This window comes from Plutella xylostella, chromosome 13, assembly GCF_932276165.1.
Source record: "Plutella xylostella chromosome 13, ilPluXylo3.1, whole genome shotgun sequence".
Classification (NCBI taxonomy): Eukaryota; Metazoa; Arthropoda; class Insecta; order Lepidoptera; family Plutellidae; genus Plutella; species Plutella xylostella.
In genome coordinates, this window is record NC_063993.1 from 884,403 (window position 1) to 904,192 (window position 19,790).

At 40.5% G+C, this 19,790-nt stretch overlaps 2 protein-coding genes across 2 annotated transcripts in view; both read right to left on the minus strand.

Moving 5' to 3' along the window:
• The window catches only part of LOC105398248 (proton channel OtopLc), a 73,993-nt gene extending 67,835 nt beyond the window's left edge, over positions 1-6,158 (minus strand). The window contains exon 1 of the mRNA XM_048625197.1: positions 5,798-6,158. Coding sequence (XP_048481154.1) covers positions 5,798-6,021 — 224 coding nt within the window. The 5' untranslated portion in view covers positions 6,022-6,158. The remainder of the gene's footprint in view (positions 1-5,797) is intronic.
• Positions 6,159-16,608: 10,450 nt separating this feature from the next.
• Positions 16,609-19,725, minus strand: LOC105398227 (vesicle-associated membrane protein 7). Its single transcript, XM_011570287.3, has 4 exons — positions 19,223-19,725; positions 18,410-18,638; positions 17,734-17,801; positions 16,609-16,847 (listed from the first exon to the last, which is right to left on the minus strand). Exons 1-4 carry the CDS (start codon positions 19,424-19,426, stop codon positions 16,689-16,691), a joined length of 660 nt encoding a protein of 219 aa, XP_011568589.3. The 5' UTR covers positions 19,427-19,725; the 3' UTR covers positions 16,609-16,688.
• Positions 19,726-19,790: the final 65 nt, after the last annotated feature.

Consider the following 19,790-nt stretch of genomic DNA (forward strand, 5'->3'; position numbering starts at 1 on the left):
ATCGAGAAATCGTAGCTGCACATAGCGCTGATCCGTTCTGCAGCACCCGTTCTACGGCCACAACACATAATCTATCCCTACAAACCGTACGGGTTCACTTGCGTGCTGCAGGGTTGCGGTGTCGGAGGCCGACGAAGAAAATTGCTCTAACCGATCAGCATCGTCCAAACAGAGTGCGTTTTGCGACTGACTATTTTAAACTTTGATTGGTGCAACAATGTGGTGATATTTAGTGATGAAAAGTCCTTTAAGTCAGACAAGGATGGATGGTAAGATATTATGGCGAAAAAGTGGTGAAAATTATAGTTATTGGGGTTAGCTCAGTAATTTTTATTTTTCCATTTGTATAAGATTTTAGTTATTTTGTTAAATACTTATTATTATTTACAATTATGGGTAAGCCAATGTGTTAATGATGTTATTGTTACTGAGGTTGGAATAAGTTATCTTATTTCTAGCTAATTAACATGTTGATTCATATAACTAATGACTTGCCTATTTACTTTAGTAAAACAGCCAGTCCATCCTTTTCTGATGTTTATTATGATTTAAAACTGCAAATTGAAAATTTTCCTTATTAATATAAACTACAACTATGTTTTAAAACGAAAAACAACAAAAACGTAACATCCTTAATGTTTATGTTACGGCAAGAATAAATTTGGTAATTTTAACACTTAATAACTTGTTTCATTTACTTTCTGTGTTGCTTTTATTCGTATATCATCATCACGACCCATTACGTCCCCACTGCTGGGGCACGGGTCTCCTTCCAATGAAGGAAGGGTTTAGGCCTAGTCCACCACGCTGGCCAAGTGCGGGTTGGTGGACCCCAACACAAGCAAGCTTGTGCTGAGAGAGTTGTCGGGTAAGTGGGCAACCCGACTGTCAGATGTTTTCAAGCCGCCCGAAGGCCTCTGACTAGGCTTAACGACTGCTGCCGAAGCAGCAACCGGGACCCACGGCTTAACGTGCCGTCCGAAGCACGGAAGCGTCCAGAAAAGCACCACTTGAAATTGGTCACCCATCCAATGGCTGACCGTGTCAGTTGTTGCTTAACCTCAGCGATCAGTTACGATCACTGAGGCCCGCTCGACTACGGACGCTTCGTCGTTATTCGTATATACTACAATACTATTATTAGCCATATTAAAAAATAAACTAAATCTATAAAAAAAACCAAAAAAGGAATTTTGCAAGTTCACAGGGATTTGAACCACCATACCGATTATTGTAAGTCTTGTATCATACCAACTGAGCCATTCAATCTATTACAATGCATTGCAAAATTTTGCTTCATATCATAAAAACAATGACTCATTGCCACTGGCACAACTACATGCTTACAATATCCGTGTGTGGGTTGCCCAGAACTAAATAATTACCTCGACGTCGCTGACACACACATACACTACCTACGTTAGTGTGCCCTGCCAACCATTTAACGTTGCCGTGTGTATATAAGATAGTGACAATCCGTAAATTGTAGTGCTTAGTAAAAGTATTCATTATAGATACATAGTTACATACCTACGTCGTACTTAATACTCGCAAGACTTTTCTATATACTCAACTGGCGACTTGCCAAAACCAACTCTTTGATATTATTGTAATTGAGTACATGAAGTACCTACTATCAGTAACAGAAATTTCGATATTTCTTCGTTCCCAGTTGCGGTGGAAAGGCGTCCAGATTGTTTAATGATTCAGTGCGGTTCTTTTGTCTAGCCTTTGTTTTTACGGTTCACGACTCTACAGTCTCTTATACGTGTCTAAGCGAGAGCTAAATATTTAATAAAGTGATTTAGAGAAATATATCTAAACACAAACAGTGTTATTTGCCAAATAGAAAAGTTTTCTGCAGTGAAAGTTAAAGAAATAAAATAATGTCTTGCCACTTCAACTGCCACTGCTGGTATGTTAGAAAAGGGTCTTAGCATGTTTCTAAGGCCTGGGTCTCCTATTACGTGCCGTAGATCGCGTCCAGCGTCACGCCAGAGGCTGCGTCACGATGCTCACTATAGAAATGTACTGATGCGGTCTCACATCTTCACTGAAAACATACCTCAGTGTCTGAAAACAAAAGTTTTCAATCAGTGCGTGTTGCCAGTGATGACTTACGGAGCCGAGACGTGGTGCTTCACCAAAGGGCTTATCCACAAGCTCAGAGTTGCTCAGCGTGCTATGGAAAGGGCTATGTTAGGCGTGTCCCTGCGAGATAGGATTCGTAATGAAGAAATCCGCAGGAGAACTAAAGTTACCGACATAGCCAAAAGGATTAGCACGCTGAAATGGCAATGGGCTGGCCACGTAGCCCGCAGAGCCGACGACCGCTGGAGTAGAAAGGTTCTGGAGTGGAGACCCCGTGTCGGCAAACGGCGTGTCGGTCGCCCCCCAACCCGTTGGTCTGATGATCTGCGGAAGGTAGCGGGAAGCCGCTGGATGCAGATGGCGGGTGACCGTTTGGGGTGGCGATCGTTAGGAGAGGCCTATGTCCAACAGTGGACTACGGAAGGCTGAGAGAGAGAGAGAGAGATGCGGTCTCCCTCACACGCCGACGTTGGCGCGTAGACGCCGTAGGTAGGCCGAAGGATGTTGATCGAAACGTTTACGTCAAAGTCGGACGCCGCATATAGCATAAAATATTTTTTATAAAATATACCTAATCGGAGGCACAAAATGTACTCCCTGAGTGAGACATCGACCTTACCTTGTATACAACTGTACAGTGCACCCTGGCCTGACTAACTAATCACCACTACTCACCAATTTGACAAACATTAATTTAGAGCTGCCGCTCTAATATATTGGTCTCCAATAAGCTATTTGAAACCGAGAAAAACCAATGAAATAATCATTAGCCTAAAGCAGTCCACTGCTGGACGTAGGCTCTCCCAAAGCACGCCACTGGATGCGATCTATCCGCATCCAATTTTTACCAGCCAACCTTTGCAAGTCCTCATCCCATCTAGCTGGAGGCGTCCTCCACTACGTTTGATTAATCGTGGTCTCCACTCCAGAACAGAGGAAAGGCAATAAAATTCGCCACAATACACGGTGTGCCTCCTGCCCGTATATTCAGGTGTTTATACATCTCACGTGCTTCACCTCGGCTATCTGTCTGTCTGGAGTGAGTGGTGAGAAATGTACCACTATTCACCCCTCAGGTAGTTTATTATACCTACCTACCCACAGGGTGTTGTGATACTGCAGGAAAGTTCAATAAGAAATAATACATACTTAGGAACGGTATAAGTGCAAAATGTGGCAACGTCATTCATGTAAGCATATTTGAATTGTGAATAACATATGAATGCACATCAGAATCGAATTTGACAAGTACCTACCAAGGACTAACCTCACAGACACATCAAGATACCACCTATTCAAATCACCAAAACGACAAATGAAACTTACACCCTAAAATTATAACACACCTCTTAGGTCACGGTAAAAGTACCATAAGATAAGAATAGATAATTTATTTCACTTTCATAGCTTAATGGTATCCACTTGTCCGCAGAAGCCTCCCCTTGCAACAGATGCCTTCATTTAAAATCTAGACCCGACTTCAAGCCTCGTTTATGCTAATATTTTGAACCAGACATTTTGCTGTAAGTAAGTGTGATTTATTACTTCGTTCAGCATTTCAATGTTATTAAAATAATATGCTCTGCAAATTAGAGCTTTAGATTTGTTTTAAGATAGATGCCATACCTAAATCTGTCTAAATTTCTAATGACAATCTTTAAGGTTTTATAAGTTCTTTACTGAATTGCTTAGGGAAAATCTTTGTACCTCCCACTCATAGTAACAATGCTTCTGAGAGGGGTCAGATTTATCTGCCTTATACTACTACTGTACTATACTGTACTACCCATAAGATATTTTTTACTAAAGTTTAATTGGCTCCATTCTAGCACTTGTCTGTATTTAAATACTTGCAAAGAGAACCCACAAGACGGTAGTTTTAAACGGACTTTTCACGGGCTTTTTACTTTTTATTTTACAGCACCTCGCAACAATCCATTATGGCTGCTGAGGAAAAAGAGTAAGTATAAAACTGTGATGTTTCCTTTATATAGGTGGACGCCACCATACTTACAAGATAAAAATTAACCCTTACGACGCACGAATTTAGAACGTTGTTTGCAAAGCTGAAAGTTTTGTGTGTGTACCCACGTGTAAATAGCCTTTTCCCGGTGCACTATGATGAATAAATATTATTCATTCATTTGATAAAGCGCAGAACGCAGAGCTAGGAAAGAAAAGGGAATAAAAATTAAAACTCTACCATTTCACTGTCGGCTGTAACGATGAAAATGTGATTCGGTAGTCACCTGCTGACGATTCCATTTTATATCTTTAGGTAACAATTTAATAATCGTTAATTAATAAATTTAATTGTGAATGGTATGAAGAAAGGTAGTCTGCTAAAGCTATGTCGCGTCGGGATCACCCTATATAGGCTTGAGCGACTGAAGATAAGTAGTCTGACTATATAGGTACCTACCTAGCCAATTCTCTCTAACCACAATGACAAAACCCTAGCTAGTCTATATAGCTCTAGAGTTATTTAGTCACCAAATTACTAGGTAAGTAAGTGAAAAAGTTTCTGTGATGATTATTAAAGTTGCGCCGTATGCTAAACAGCTGTTCCAATTCAAATTTATCTTCGCATCAAACTTCGTGAATCATCTTCTCTTCACAACTTTTTTCGACGTTTTTTTAATCCTGATTTAAGTCATGTCACATGTTACTTTGTAGGTAGCTATTGCCCTTTTTTGTTAGTTTTTTTTTTCTAAATGCTGCTCGCTTCTGTTTACGTTACTCAAGCACGAATGAACATTTATTGGGTTCACTTTACACCTCTCACAAAGACACTTCCTTTTTATTATCCTTCGAATAATAATACTATTCTTAGGCTGCGTTCCCAGTAGGCAAACTTGGCGAGCGCAAAACTAACACTTAGTAAGTATGGTATACTAAACCGATACGCGTCATCATCATCATCCTGTCGAGTCTGCGGTGGCGAACAGTTTCCCTACTTTACATCAGTCTGAGCTATCAACTCGAGTAATGAAGTAGACACCCTCTCACACTGAGTACGTCAAGTCAATCAGAGCTGCTGCATCCGCTACTCTAATTGGCAGAATTTCCTTGGTTTCGGCAATTACTTGAGGACTTCAGTTATAAGTTCAAACTATCTTAGATTTATCGAGGCGAGAAACTGGACCATAATCTATCAGTTCCAAAGCACCGTGTCACATCAAAGCAACAACAATGCCCTTTGGTATGTAACCGCACGAGATAAAGTGAACCGCAAGCGGCATGGAGGGTTACTCCATCTTGAAAAAAACCAACGAACGAGAGCTAACGTGCAATCGTACGTTTAATACTACGAGATAGAGTCACGGTTGTATTTAGCTAGTTTTTCGCAAGCTAAAGTCACCCGCCTGACCTCGCGGCGGCCGCAGAGAAAGTTCTACAAGAATGATAGATGTTCCGGGCCCCGGCATAGATCCGTGCTCTACTCCGATATTAATAGATCCTACTTTATTATGGGAGCAACAGCAAATTGATCTAAGTAGGTACAATGTATAGTAAATATAATTTTAACGCGAAAAACTATGTAGGTAACCTAAAAGACACTCGGAAAGGGATCTCAAGGAAACGGGACGGCTTTTCTTTTACTTATCGACATCCTATCCTATGTATACTTACGTATACCTTCATACTTATAAAAAATAGACTAGCAGTTGTAGTATAATTAATAGAATAGTATAAAAAGGCTTACCACGGCGGCATATCCTTGAGATCCTCCAGTCCAGACGGCGTGTTCAGCGTGTCAGCATCCCCCTCACTCAGCCCCCCCGGGTGCTCTGGAATCACCCGCTCTATGGTCGTCACCTCCTCTATGTCCGAGTCTATGCCCTGGGCAAAGTCCATGTAGAAGGATTCCCTGGAGTCGCTCGACCCCCGCCGCAGCTTCAGCGACAGGTCGGGAGAGCTGTCGTCCATCGTGGCAGGGTTTTGTCACTTCATCACGTAAGCTTTGGTCCTGTTAGGCATAGTTTTGGTCACTGGTTTTTTGGATAGTGCTGCGCGGCGTCAGCCCATAGTGTGGGTTGTGTTTACATTGTGTAGATCTTTGCTGCTTATTTTTGAAATCTAGGGTTGAAAAGTATTGTTATAAGTATAAGTTTGATGTCCGTAGGTTGCTTGTCTATCATATCGGTGGTAAATTCGAGTCCAATGCATTGATTTTTCTTTTTTTATTGGTTTGAAAATTATGTAATAGTATTCTAATAATAATTAAGTAATCGGTTCGGCCTTTTAAGATCTAACTAGGTTATAATTTATAAGCGACCAAAAATTTATACTAAGGCACATGGACTACCTTGAGCTCGAACACTGATAAAATCGCACCCTCTAGAACTGATAGAGCTTTGTAGCGGCACGCACGCATGCACTCGTTGTTTCTAAGAAACAATGCTATGGATCTTCAGTGCCACGTAAAAAGAGGACTTCCAAGCAGGAGGTTGGTTAAGAACGAGTTCGGAAATGTCGATCGAATTCCGTAGGTTGATTTAAAACGTTTATTTGATAAAAACAAACAAGAAAGCTCGATTGAAAAATGGCACAATTTACCTGATAATAAAAATATCGTATTCTAATAGCCCGTGTACAACCTTAACAATTTTAGATCTAATTTGATACCAAAATGTAGGTAAGTACTTACCTACATGTAGGTACTTAGCAGGTATCAGAATCAGAGTGATGCAGGTAATCTCTTCAGTAGGTAGGTACCGATATTATTATAAAATACTCTATAAATACTGTAACTTAAGCATCTCAGTTACCAGTTCTAAGTTCATTTTTATAAACACAGCACGCGCTATCTAATGTTGCGATGCATATTAAGTTACTATTCCGTCAAGGTAAACGTACCCACTGATACTTTGGTAGTGGGCTGTTTTGCAAACAATGCCAGATTTTTTATGATTCTGAATAATATTCTCAGTGCCTGTTTCATAATGTCTGTAGGCACAAAGGATATCTGTGCCTTTGAGAGGAAACATAGCCTTTTGCAGCTACTCTTTCTATAAGTACCTCCTGAGGAAAATATTTCTTACGATAAGTTTAACTAGTTAGCATTTTTGACTGACACGCAAGAAGAGGATTTAAAAACCAAACCTTAGGAATCTATAGGACCCTAACCGTAGTTCAAAGCTTTCTCAACGGAACCCTAAACAATAAAATGACCCAGCAATGTGAACCATTCCTAGTTCAGCCTTCCCTAAAATAGGCGGCGCATCCTGCGGTGTTAATAACCTAGCGCCAGCACGCACATGGGAGTGTGACCGCGGCTTTACTATTCCACATTTATAAGTTCCGAGTATTTATTTACACTCTTGAAAGATTAACTAACTTGGGTTTAGGCCCACATGAGTGGAGTTATTAAAATATTGTTTTAACTCGGATAATACATAACTATAACAAGATACTAAATCTGGGAAACAGGAAGTTGGTTTTGTTAGGTGTGCCTCTAAAAACTTCATTAAAATAATAGTCCTGATTGTTTACTGCTAAGTACCTATCTAATCTTTCTAGTCAATAAATACCGTTTAGGACATTCCTATAAACTACCTCAGACGACAGCTAAGTAATTGACTCCTCCAATCGCACGCTATCTCGTCATTTCCTAAACCTGATTCCCGCCGCGGTAAGTCCCAGCAGACACCGAATTCGGCAGACGACCCCACGAGACCTCGACACCCCACGGACATCCACTCACATCCTCTCACTCATCAATATTTAACACCGTGTCGATGCACGATATTAATCGCCGATTCCGTCCCTCGGGACTCAGGTACGCATAATAGCCGAGAACAAAGTCATTTACACAAGAGCGGCGTGTTTTGATGCCAGTCACGCGCGTCCACCGGCTATTCTGTTATCCACTATCACGCACACACTCACACACACGCGCGTACAGCGTGCCGGGACGCCCTCTCGCGGCCGCGGGCGGCGCTCATTTGCCGCGCGGAAGGAACCGGCGGGAGGGGCGAGCACCCTCTCACTATCCGCCGGCGAGTCCTGGTCCCCTCCACACACCATAAACAGCTCTGTTCCGTACACCATAAGCGCTATAGGAAGTGCAGTGGTGGCTGGATGTCGTTCACAGGATCAATCTACATATTCCGGGTTTCGGGACAAACTGTATCTGACCGCTGCAGTAACAGGAGGTGTTTGGTCCGCTACAACAAATGCTGAGTGGGTAAATCTGATTGGATTTAAAGAGGGATTGACCGTTTCTGGATTAATACTCTTGTTGAGCTTATCTTGTTAGGTACGAGTGTTATGTACGTAGTAGTAGGTATAATTTACCGTAATAAATTGTTTTAAAATATTTGAAATCTACAAATTAAACTTAGGTAAAGAATTATTAGGGATGTGAAATGGATAAAAAGTACTGATACTGGTAAAAGATTACTCTATATTGCGTTCATCGATATCACATATAGTCATGAAACATAATATGAAAGGTGTTTATAATATATGTAGAAATTTTATTATCTGAAATCAGGATAATTTGACTATATAAAACTAAATATTAACAATAGAAAAACGTGAAAAAATATAAGTACATGCTAATAATATTTAAAATTAATTACCAAATTATTACGCCAATTGTTACAATTACTAATAAAATAATTAGTGAAGATTACTTTATACTAATGAAATTATCAATCACAATTTCATACATAAGGCCATGTACATCAGCAAGGAATGACAAAGTAATACTTACCTATAACACAATAAATAATACTAATGAATACATAAAAAAGGATATTGCGAATAGTAAGTTTAATAACTAATTATTTTTAACCTATAACAATACTTTAGTCTAGATACATAATAGTCTTTCTAGCAATACCTAAACAAAACTATACTTAAATTTTAACAATCCCTCAATAATATATTATTATAGTACATTTTGGTAATTTTATCATTGATCACGCCGAAGATAATTGTATATAGCGATGAAAATGCACATATTGGGTCTCCAAATGACAAAAGTACTACTTTGCATAGGGGGACTAACTACGTTATATATTATTATTATTGTATGCTTAACGCTGATGCAATAAGTATACCCTATTTTCATAATTAACTGGTTACCTTAATTGCTCCTCTTGTATTAATAACACTTTTTAGAGGAACTTACTTTATTTACTTCCTCTCATTGTCTAAGGACATAACAGTTTTAAACTCTTATTATGTTTACAAAAGAAAATACATAAGATGGGGATACATGATATTTACATGATTATATTATTATACTTTGTCAGAACATGATACATTGAAAGATATTGAAGGCATTTGAAGGGCTTTATGAATAGCTTAACGATTATATTATAAATGTGGGAAATTGAGTACGATTTAACAGCTATAGAAGGGATAGTACGGGGCGCATTTAAGACGTGACAAGAGATTTGCATCGCGCTCACTCACATCGCGCAGGCTCAAGAGCGAACGCGACGGAGAACTCTTGTCCCGTCTTAATAGCGCCCCGTGCTACAAGGCCAGATGTATACCTCATGCATTTTGGTAGATCAAAGGAAACATATTTATTTATATCATACGGTTACGATATGTTTAGTTTTAGAAGTATCTATTAAAGAAGAGCATTCTTAACTCAAGTCATTATTCCAAAGCGGTAGGCAGAGACTATTAGGACCTCCATGTATCCTGATATAGTCTTCCTCTCAATACGTCTCCTCGGCTATTCGTATGAGTCTGGTATAAGTTATCATGTTTTATGATATTTTGATAAGAGGAAACGACTAAGTAAATACATAAGTTCTCTCTATAAAAACCAAAATATCTGATATTTTTTTCGACTATTTATCAAATAAATGACCGTATAGGTACTTACATTTTTTAATATAAATTTAGGCAAGTTGTTTCTCATCATAAAAAATGTTATACTTTGATTTGATTTGACATTTAATCATCATTATAATTATACCTATGTACCGCGCATAACAGTGATTACGATTTACTTATAAAGCATTACATTCAATAACATAAATATTATATTGTATGTATGCAAACAAGAAACTATACATATTTAGTTCGAATAGGGTGGCTTCGTTCCTAGAATATGAAGTAAAAATCTACAGAATGGATTTTTGGCAGTGAATGAATGACCAAACGGAAACAAGACACAACAAGTGCAATATCTGCGTAAATGAAATAGATCTTCATACAAAGTCAACCGATTAAGGTTTTTTTCTGTTGAATGAATAAATTCAATACTGGATGCAAAAGTTTTTCGTAGAAGATACTGAATCCCTGACTGGACCACTGCTAAAAGTACATCCTGTATCCTCAGTAAGCTAAGTGTAAGTTTTAATACTTCACGAAACTTAAAAAATACAGCCAATTAGAGTCTTCGGTACTTACATCATTCTGTCATGTATTTTTACGTTTTAAGATAGTACTGCATTGTATCTAACGGTCCGCTTTAAAGTTTCTTTTCACCAACAAAACCCACACATAGCATACAGCATCACGAAAGTTCAAACCATTTAATGATGCAAAAAGGCAATCGAACACTTGTTTCAAAAGTTTTAGGTTTTCATGATACGGGTAAAGGCGCAATTCCGTGCATCGCAACTTACGACTGCCGCGCAACCGATGGCTGTAGAATGTTATAGCATTTTGACAGCATCTTTCTTGACAATCATAAGCCGTGATGCATGTAACCTTTATGCCTAGTTTCACCATAGTCTGTTAGATCATTAACTCCCCTGTTACATTGTAATGTCATAAATTACACGTCATCTTCATATTAAATTTCCATTGACAAAGGAATAAAGAAAGGACATGGCATATCCACGAAAAAAATGCGCCTACCTAAACTTTGGTGTCAATTAAAATGGCGGCTTTTTTCTTGAAAAATGTAATCAATCAATCTTTGTTTGTGGCTGTGTGCCGTGTGTGACTAACACAGCAAATTCGGCCAAAAACGATTGTGTTAAGGTACACACTATGTTAATTGCTGTCTTTACGGTGGAGATTTAAAGATATTTACAAGGTTAATACCTGAAACAAACAGACGGACACAATTTATACAGGGACATCACAAACATAGGGTTAGTATATTATAATGAACACAAACAAATTTATAGTTTAATATTGTTAGTTTTGAAGAATTTATACAGGATGTTAGCGATTGGGGTATGTACAAGTGTTAGTAGGTAATTGATATTTACAGGTCTTGGGATAGAGGAAGGGAGGAAATCATAGAGGGAGGTTTGAAGGTTAGGACACTCAAAGAAAAGGTGGTCGACAGATCCTTCGCTGGTGCCGCAGTCACAAACCGAACTATCACGCACCCGAATCCTAGCCAGGTGCACAGGCGTGCACGCATGACCAAGACGGAGTCTGCAGATTGTCGAGGTGGAGGTTTTATCTAGGAGTCTTGCTCTAAAAAACCATGGCCTTTTGGGAATATGTGGTTGGATTAAGGAGTAATACTTACCTTTAATGTTCCTGGAAGCTTCCCAGGACTCCTTCCAGGAATTATCAAGCCTCGGTCCTGCGAGCGAGGCAAGGTCGTGGGCAAAATTATGGTAATGAGTATCCAGGCCCAAGCTAACGGCATCCTTAGCGAAGGAATCTGCACACTCATTACCAATGATGCCACTGTGGCCAGGTATCCAGGCAATAGCCACCTCTATACCCTGAGTCTTGCAACGGAAGAGAGTTTGTCTAATTTGAAGAATGATAGGGAATTTAGATTTTGATTTAAAAGGAAATGAAATAATTGAATGTAAGCAGCTAGAAGAGTCTGATAGAATAATAGTTTTATTGAGTTTGTGAGACTCAGTGTACAGAAGTGCCTCCAGAATAGCGGTAGCCTCGCCCGTGAAGACCGAGGATTCAGGGGGGAGTTTGAAATTAAGGGTAATTTTGTACTTAGGAAGCCAGACAGCTAGACCAACATTGCTCTTATCTGAAAATTTGGAGGCATCTGTGAAGACTGGGAGCCAACCAGGCCACTCTGACTGGAGTTTATGAGTCAATGTTTTCTCGGCCCCCGGAGCGTTTTTCACAATGCCCATGTCCATAACAACATTGGGCTGAAAAACCAGGGCATCATAAGGGACACTAAACAGAGGGTTCATTTTAAATTTAATTGAAGGATGAGGAAGGTTGGAAGCAAAAATGAATGATTTGAGAAGGAAGGAAAGGCCATGGGTTTCTTGAGCATGACATAACCGCTTAAGGGTATCGAGCTTGGACAATAGAGGGTGAGACTCTGACTGCCAGATCCCGAGGAAAAACCGGTCACACAAGTACTGTCTCCGCAGCGAGAGAGGGGGGTCGACACACTCAACCTGAAGGGCATTGGTGGGGGTAGATTTCATTGCACCGGACACTATTCGAAGACACTTGTACTGAACCTTATCAATTTTTTCTAATGCAGCCTTATTACAGGGGTCCAGGATAAATGAGGCATAGTCAAAGTGACTTCGAACAATGGCGTTGTACAGTAGCTTCTGGGAGTATGGATGTGCGCCCCACCAGACACCTGACAGTGACCTGAGGACGTTGACACCCCTCTCGCACTTCCGAGCCACGTAGTTCATGTGATGGCTACCCGACAACCTGGAATCCAGAATCACACCCAAAAATTTAACTTTATTTGACACAGTGATTGAATGCTCTCCAATAACAACATCCAGATCTGGGATGTTTCTTTTTCTAGTGAAAATCACTGCTGTGCATTTAGTGGGAGAAAGAGATAACCCATGTCTATCCAGCCAATCCGTGAGGTACCTAAGAGCCAGGTTCAGCTGGACATTTGTCTCCGCTAACGAGGGAGAAGCATAATAGAGGGCCAAGTCGTCAGCGTACTGTAGAATGTCGCAGAAGCAGTCAACGGATTTATCTAGATCGTAAGTATACAGACTGTAAAGGAGGGGGCTTAAGACCGATCCCTGGGGGAGGCCTTTCCAAACAAATTTTGGGGAATCAAGGGAGGTGGTAGGGGATTTTATGTAGATGGATCTCTCCATGAATAGGCTGCAAACCAGACGGGTAAGCTTCACTGGAATGCTCAGCTGGCGCATTTTCTGCCTGAGCACAGGAAGAAGTACATTATCATAGGCAGACGCTATGTCAAGGAAGACACCCACAAGGTATTCTTTCCTCTTGAATGCGATGTGAATATCTGTTGTAAGTATTGCAAGGCTGTCTAGAGTACTCATCCCTTTCCTAAACCCAAACTGGGTTTTGGCTAGGATTCCTCTATTCTCAATTAGCCATTCGAGCCTGCATTTAATTAAGTGCTCTAAGATTTTCGCCAAAGCAGAGGAGAGGGCGATAGGACGTCGGGAGTTAGGATCACGGGGGTCCTTTCCGGCCTTCAATATGGGAACAACTATTTGCTTACTCCAAGAGCATGGAGTAACTCCGTACTCAAGAAAGTAGTTTATCAGCTCCAAGTAGGCATGCTTGACCTTGAGGCTTGATTTTGAAAGGAAAGAGTATGGAATGCCATCAATACCTGGAGATGAATCAGTTAAACCGGATAAAGCAGATTGGAGTTCATCCATAGTAAATGGAGAATCCAATCTGTCTGAAGATAGTAAGAGAGCTGGTGGGGGACGGAGAGCACTGGAGTGTGGGACATAAGGTGGAGCCAGTTTATCGCTGAACCCTTCTAGCCATAGAGAGGGATCATTGCTCAAGATATCTTCGACGTTAAGGGAACCGCGATATCGGCGAATGTATCTCCACACCAGAGAAGGGGGGGACCTAGGCGAAAGATTTTCACAAAATCTGATCCAGCCCTGTTTCTTTTTCTTCTTAAGGAGCCGTTTGGTGCGTGCAGCTATCCTTTTGTAGTTTATGAAATTTTCCATGCTCATATTAGCGATATAAACATCCTCTGCATTTTTGCGCTCGTCAACAGCCAAGGAGCAGTCGGAGTCCCACCAAGGAGGTGAGACTCTTTGGCCTTTTCGCAATTTTCTATTTTTGGCAGAGGATGTTAGAGCTTTTTCAAACTGATCATAGTTATTTAAAAAGTTGTCACTAGTACAGGGCTGGATCAGACTGAGCTTATCTTCAACCGAGGTGATGAAGTTGGACCACTCATTCCTGCCTATCACGTACCTTGGGAAGGCACATGTATCAGCAAGAATGGTGGATCTGGTAGGAAGCGAGATAGATATGGGAAAATGATCACTCCCAAAGGTATTTGGGAGGACCCTCCAGAATATTGATGTTGAAAGAAGAGGGGACGAGAAAGTGAGATCGACAGCACTTTTTGGGTTCTGACGGGGGAGGACTCGACGGGTAGGAGACCCGTCATTTAAAATACAAACATCTAAGGTATCAAGCATGTCTAAGAGGGCGATTGCAAAAGCGTCAGTGTGATAAGAACCCCATGAGGTATGGTGGGCGTTAAAGTCCCCCATGATCAGGAGAGGTTGCGGGAGAGAAGAAATGATATTATAAAAAGATGGGAGGTGAGAAGGGTGGGGATCAGGGAAATACACGGACACGAAAGTAATGTCTAAAGCCCTAAGGGCCACAACATTAAATTCCTGCCCGTGGGGAGGGGTAGGGATAGAGGAGAAGGTAAGGGAACGCTTCACAAGTAAAGCGCACCCAGCAAACCCGTCATCCCTGTCATCCCGCAGACACGAGTAGCCCGGAACTCGGAAACGAGAACCCGGCGCTAGCCATGACTCAGAGATGGCAACGATGACGGGCTTGATGTCATCTATTAAGTTGAGTACTTCATGTTTTTTACTTTTAAGGCTCTGAGCATTCCACTGAAGGACCCGGGTCGGGTTCAGAGCCATTCTGGCTGAAGGATGAAAGTTCTCTAATCTTAAGTGCAACGTGGGGCGGTATTGTGTCGCTGAATTTAGACAGCAGACTGACAACTAATGAAAGTAAGTTATCCAATAAGTTGTCATTGGGGGTAATCACATTCAGGGCACTTCCATTAGGAAGTGAGGAAGATGGTGATGAGATAATGGCCTGATGGGCAAGTCTGTCATAGCCAGGAGAAAGAGGAGACCTAGGCCTGCGTTGAGTGGTCACAGTCTTTTTGTAGGATTTTTTAAGAGATGGGCCATTAGGTTGTGAAGATGCTACTTCAGCAAATGATTTTTTGCTTTTAGGAAGTCGAGCATCGGCTTCAGCGAACGAAATACTGTCCTGAGACATAATGACTTTTATGGATTTTTGTCTAGCTTGTTCTGGACAGTTCTTATCCGTGGAAGCATGACTTCCTGAGCAGTAAATGCAAGTGGGAGGATCTGCATCGCAAGTCTCACCCAAGTGTGGTTGGGCACACTTGAAGCAGCAAGGCTTTGATCGGCAATTAGCCTTCACATGGCCAAACCTGCAACAAGCGTGGCACTGGATGGTTGGGTAGGTGTATCTGTCGACTTCTACAGCAGCACGGAAAGAGTAAATTTTTTCTGGGAGGTATTGTCCCCTGAAAGTGATTACTACGCTTTGAGTAGGGACATATGAAACGTTTCCATTGTTGATCACTTTGCGACTAAATCTGCGAGCTTTAAGAACAATACCGCATCCATGGGGGAGGTCCAAAGAACCCACAAACTCATCCATGGAGAGATCCACTGGGACTCTCCTAGCAACACCCATACGGGTGATGTGGTAAGTTGGGATAACTGCCTTAAACTTGTTTGGGGACAGAGCTGGGTGGTTGATAAATTCGTTGGCCGCTCCCGCAGACTTAAATTCCACAGTAACACGGTTACGACCGGTCATTTTGACACCACCTCTGGTGATGTCAGTCACTTTGTGATTGTACAAAAATTGTCCAAACTTAATAGCCCTCAGCGGGGTCCCAGAAGCTGGACTTCCTGAAGAGCTATCCTGAGAAACGTGGACGATAAATGGTCCAGGGTCACTGTCATCGTACACCTTAGTGGCGTCGAGACTCGGGTGCGTATAAATGGTCTGAATGCTAGCAGACGCGAGATCGGGGTTTAAGATAATTCTCTTACCTTGTTGAGAAGGTTGTATATCATCCCTAGGGCGCTTTCGCGTCTCCTGGGGAGAATCCGTCAGCATTATATCCGGCGAAAGATCTGGCGGGTCGGGATCTGGAGGACGATCTGAATGGTACTCCATTTCAGAAAGGGAAAGAGGGTTTACTGACAATCACAACACTCACCAGTTACCACCACCACAATAACAACAAATAACAGGTATTAACTATGTAAATTGGCACAGAAAAAGGTCCGAAATCGCGATGATTGTTAGGAACACGTGGGTACCCCAGTCACGCACGAAACCGAATCTTGAAAAATGTAAACAAACAAATTGTTTGACAGCTGAAGTACCTTGTGTTTGGATGTCAATCAACATGGCGACCGGTCGCAATGTTGTAATTTTAGGAAAACGGGGTTCCCTGTATCTACCTGTACCGGTAACCTGATTATGCGAAAGCACTCATGACATTTAAAAATCCGGGAAATGCTCCGTGAGTGAGCGCTTTCGCATAATCAGGTTACCGATACAGGTAGATACAGGGATTCTCTATGCAAGCACCCTAACAGAGTATGGTGAAACTGAGGCTTAAACTCTAAAATACAATTAATACCAAACATATCTACATTCTAACCGACGCAGGACTTCCAGGCGAGGCCTCCACAGGACATGGCGCCGATGAGGTAGATGGCTAGAGCCGCAATGAGTACCAGGATCACATACATCTTGATGTTCTTCCAGAAGAGAGAGCGCTGCAGCGTGCGCGCCGTGCCGCGGTAGGATACTGACTGTGAGAGCGAGAAGGTGAGGGTTAGAGGGAGAAGCAAGATGTAGGCGAATCAAGAATACTGCCTAACAGATTTTGTTTAAGAAAAGTTACAATATGTGCGGAATTAGTGCTCAATAAAACATAGCTTTATCAAAGAGTATGCATAAAAATATGGTGTTACCATGCCCTAGGTAGACGCATTTAAAATACATATAGTATATATATTCGGTGAGTATAGGTACCTAGATGAGTCACCTAAGTAGTTTAAATTAAAATTAAGGAATAATATCATTTGGATAAATCCATCACAGATATGGTCTATTCGCTTTCCCTATCATCTTCAATAATGAAATAGCCTGTTTAGTGCTTTGTATTTTTTGTGATGATAGTGTAGTGTAGTAATATGATTGAATGATTTTGTCGGTAATGAAACCATTTATCAATGTTTCTGTTTTTATTGTTCAGTGCGTCAAATAAATGTTTCTTTCTTTCTTTCTTTCTTCTTTCTTTATTCTAATAATGACAACTTGACTTCAACAAGGCCACACTAACAGAACTGTAAACTATGTCAGACAGACAGAGGTCAGTCATTATATCATTAGCTATCATGCCATATTATTTGCCTACTAAATAGACAGTATTAAAAACTTAGGCATAAACCATCAACAGTCTTTGTAGAATATTTCGTTTTCTATCATGATTGAAATGTTCACATAGCTTGACTGCTATACTATTATGTAAGTTAGTACTGTCGGGAAACTGGTCTTAAAGCGGCACGTATGCTCACTTGAAACTCATGTATATTGTTTTAAAGTAGGCAGTTGTTTTCCCTGATGGTACTTATAACAAAGCTTATAAGGAAACTGAAGGCTGATGTTTAGCATGAATGTTTATAGTATACTCACGCCAGTTGCTAGATTATCAGCCTTATTGACCAGTAGTTCCAGTTTTTCGCCGCGCATCGCCATGTTATCTGGAAAATACAAGTAAAAACAGGTTAAATAGGTTTTAAAGTTCTTGTGTATAATCTAAATAAGTAAATAACATTTTATCAAAACTATTTCTTAATTAGTTACTATTTACAAGTAATTTTTAAGATATCCTCATTGTGTTAACATAATTATATCTACACAGTCAAATTGGGAAATAATTTTCACTTGTGCCAATAATAAACTGTGTGTTTCATTTCCGTTTTTGATTGCATTATATTTAAACAGATGTTTTCTGCAGGCTGTACTTGTGAAATATTATGGGAAAACCATGTGAATTGTTAAAATATAAAATTCGTTAGCCCTGGTATAGGAAAATGAGGTATATTATTAGGAATTGTGGTGCACTTATGGAGCCTCCCAAGTGACGCATCAAATCCTATACCCAATACATATGTCAGGCACCCTATTATGCAATGGGTCAGAAACTGGAAACTAATCACACTGGCTAATCTGTTCACTATGGTGACAAATGCTAGTACACTTCTATGTTTATCACCAACAAGCTAAGAAGATTAGATAATAAGTATATTATTTTATCAAAACCAATTTTTCTTAAGCTATAAAGTGACTTGTGAGCATTTTATCTTACCTATATTTTTGACCATGATATTCTTGAGTTCATCAAGTTCCCCGTGAACTCTAGATATGGTATCCAGGTCCCGGGATTCACTATAATGCTTCATCTCGGTAGCGAGGACCCGTGCAAACTCGCTGTTCATGGCATATGGGATGGCAGTCTGTGCCGTGTCCCCGAAGGCCAACGTGAACCTCCTCTTGATTTCATTGAGGAAGAGGAAGGCCCTTGACCGCTGGAATTTCTGGAATACATTTTGTTTATTTATTTGTAAAGGGGCCGTCCATTAATCACGTGAGGCTCAAAGGGGGGGGGGGAGGGGGTACTGAAAACCTCACGAAACATCACGATGGGGGAGGGGGGGTTCTCGTTAGATATCACGTGTATTAATTTTTTGTCAAAAATTAGGTATTTCTAAACCGATATTTTGGACGGCGCAAAAATTTTAACGATTTGTATGACCTATATTTTTTCTAGTCAAAAATTGCCTTTGCATAGACTTCCAAAAAAATACACGTGATCCAGGGGGGTAGGTCCCAAACCTCACCAAATATCACCAGGGGGGAGGGGGGGGTCAAAAAATGAGAAAAACGACCTCACGTGATTAATGGACGGCCCCAAAGCTTAATAAAAACAAATACAATACAGAGAGATTTTTCCTAATTGATTCACTCTTTGTGTGCTCACTGATAAGTTGATAATGATGTAGGTAACAATAACATGCACCAGATTAGTCATAATAACATACATAATGGAATAAAAAGGTCATAAGTAGGTACATACAAACATGCAAATTTATGTTCAAACAAGAATATTTTTTCAACTTACATCGTCAGTAATGCAGAAATATGTCAACTGGTTTTCGGAAATGTAGTGGAACAGATAATTTCCATGAGAATACGTAAGTTTGTCGTCGTGCGGAGGAATCTTCGATAGGATTTGTTCTGTAACTTCGGAAAAGTTACCAGCACAGGTCGCATACTTGGCCAGAACTATTGTGCTACGAGCCACGACACTAAACAGGATAGGCATTTTGATCTAGAGTCTTCTAACGAGTCTGGATTAATAATAATACTAAATCCAGTTTCTTGTAGGAGGAACAATGGAAGATTTATAAATTGGAAAACACTTATTGGATTTACTGTTGATCTATTCAAATCGGTATTACAAGACGCACCGGCACAAATGTATTCGTTTTATTATTAAAGATAAGATATTGCTATTAATCAGATCGTGTAAAATGCGTAAAAGCAATGATTTTGATAAATTCGAATTTATTTCCGAAAACAGCGCACACGAATCACGAAAGAAGACGACAAACAAACGTCAACGTCAGTTGTCAATGTCAAGTCGTTGATGTAGGTACGTCAACAAAACGTCAAACCACAGATAAACC

Coding starts and splice junctions, on each gene's coding strand:
- LOC105398227 (XM_011570287.3), bottom strand. CDS start 19,426: ATGCCTATCCTGTTTAGTGTCGTGGCTCGTAGCACAATAGTTCTGGCC. Junction 18,639..19,222: donor ATTTCTGCATTACTGACGAT/GTAAGTTGAAAA, acceptor AATGTATTCCAG/AAATTCCAGCGGTCAAGGGC. Junction 17,802..18,409: donor TATCATGGTCAAAAATATAG/GTAAGATAAAAT, acceptor TGTATTTTCCAG/ATAACATGGCGATGCGCGGC.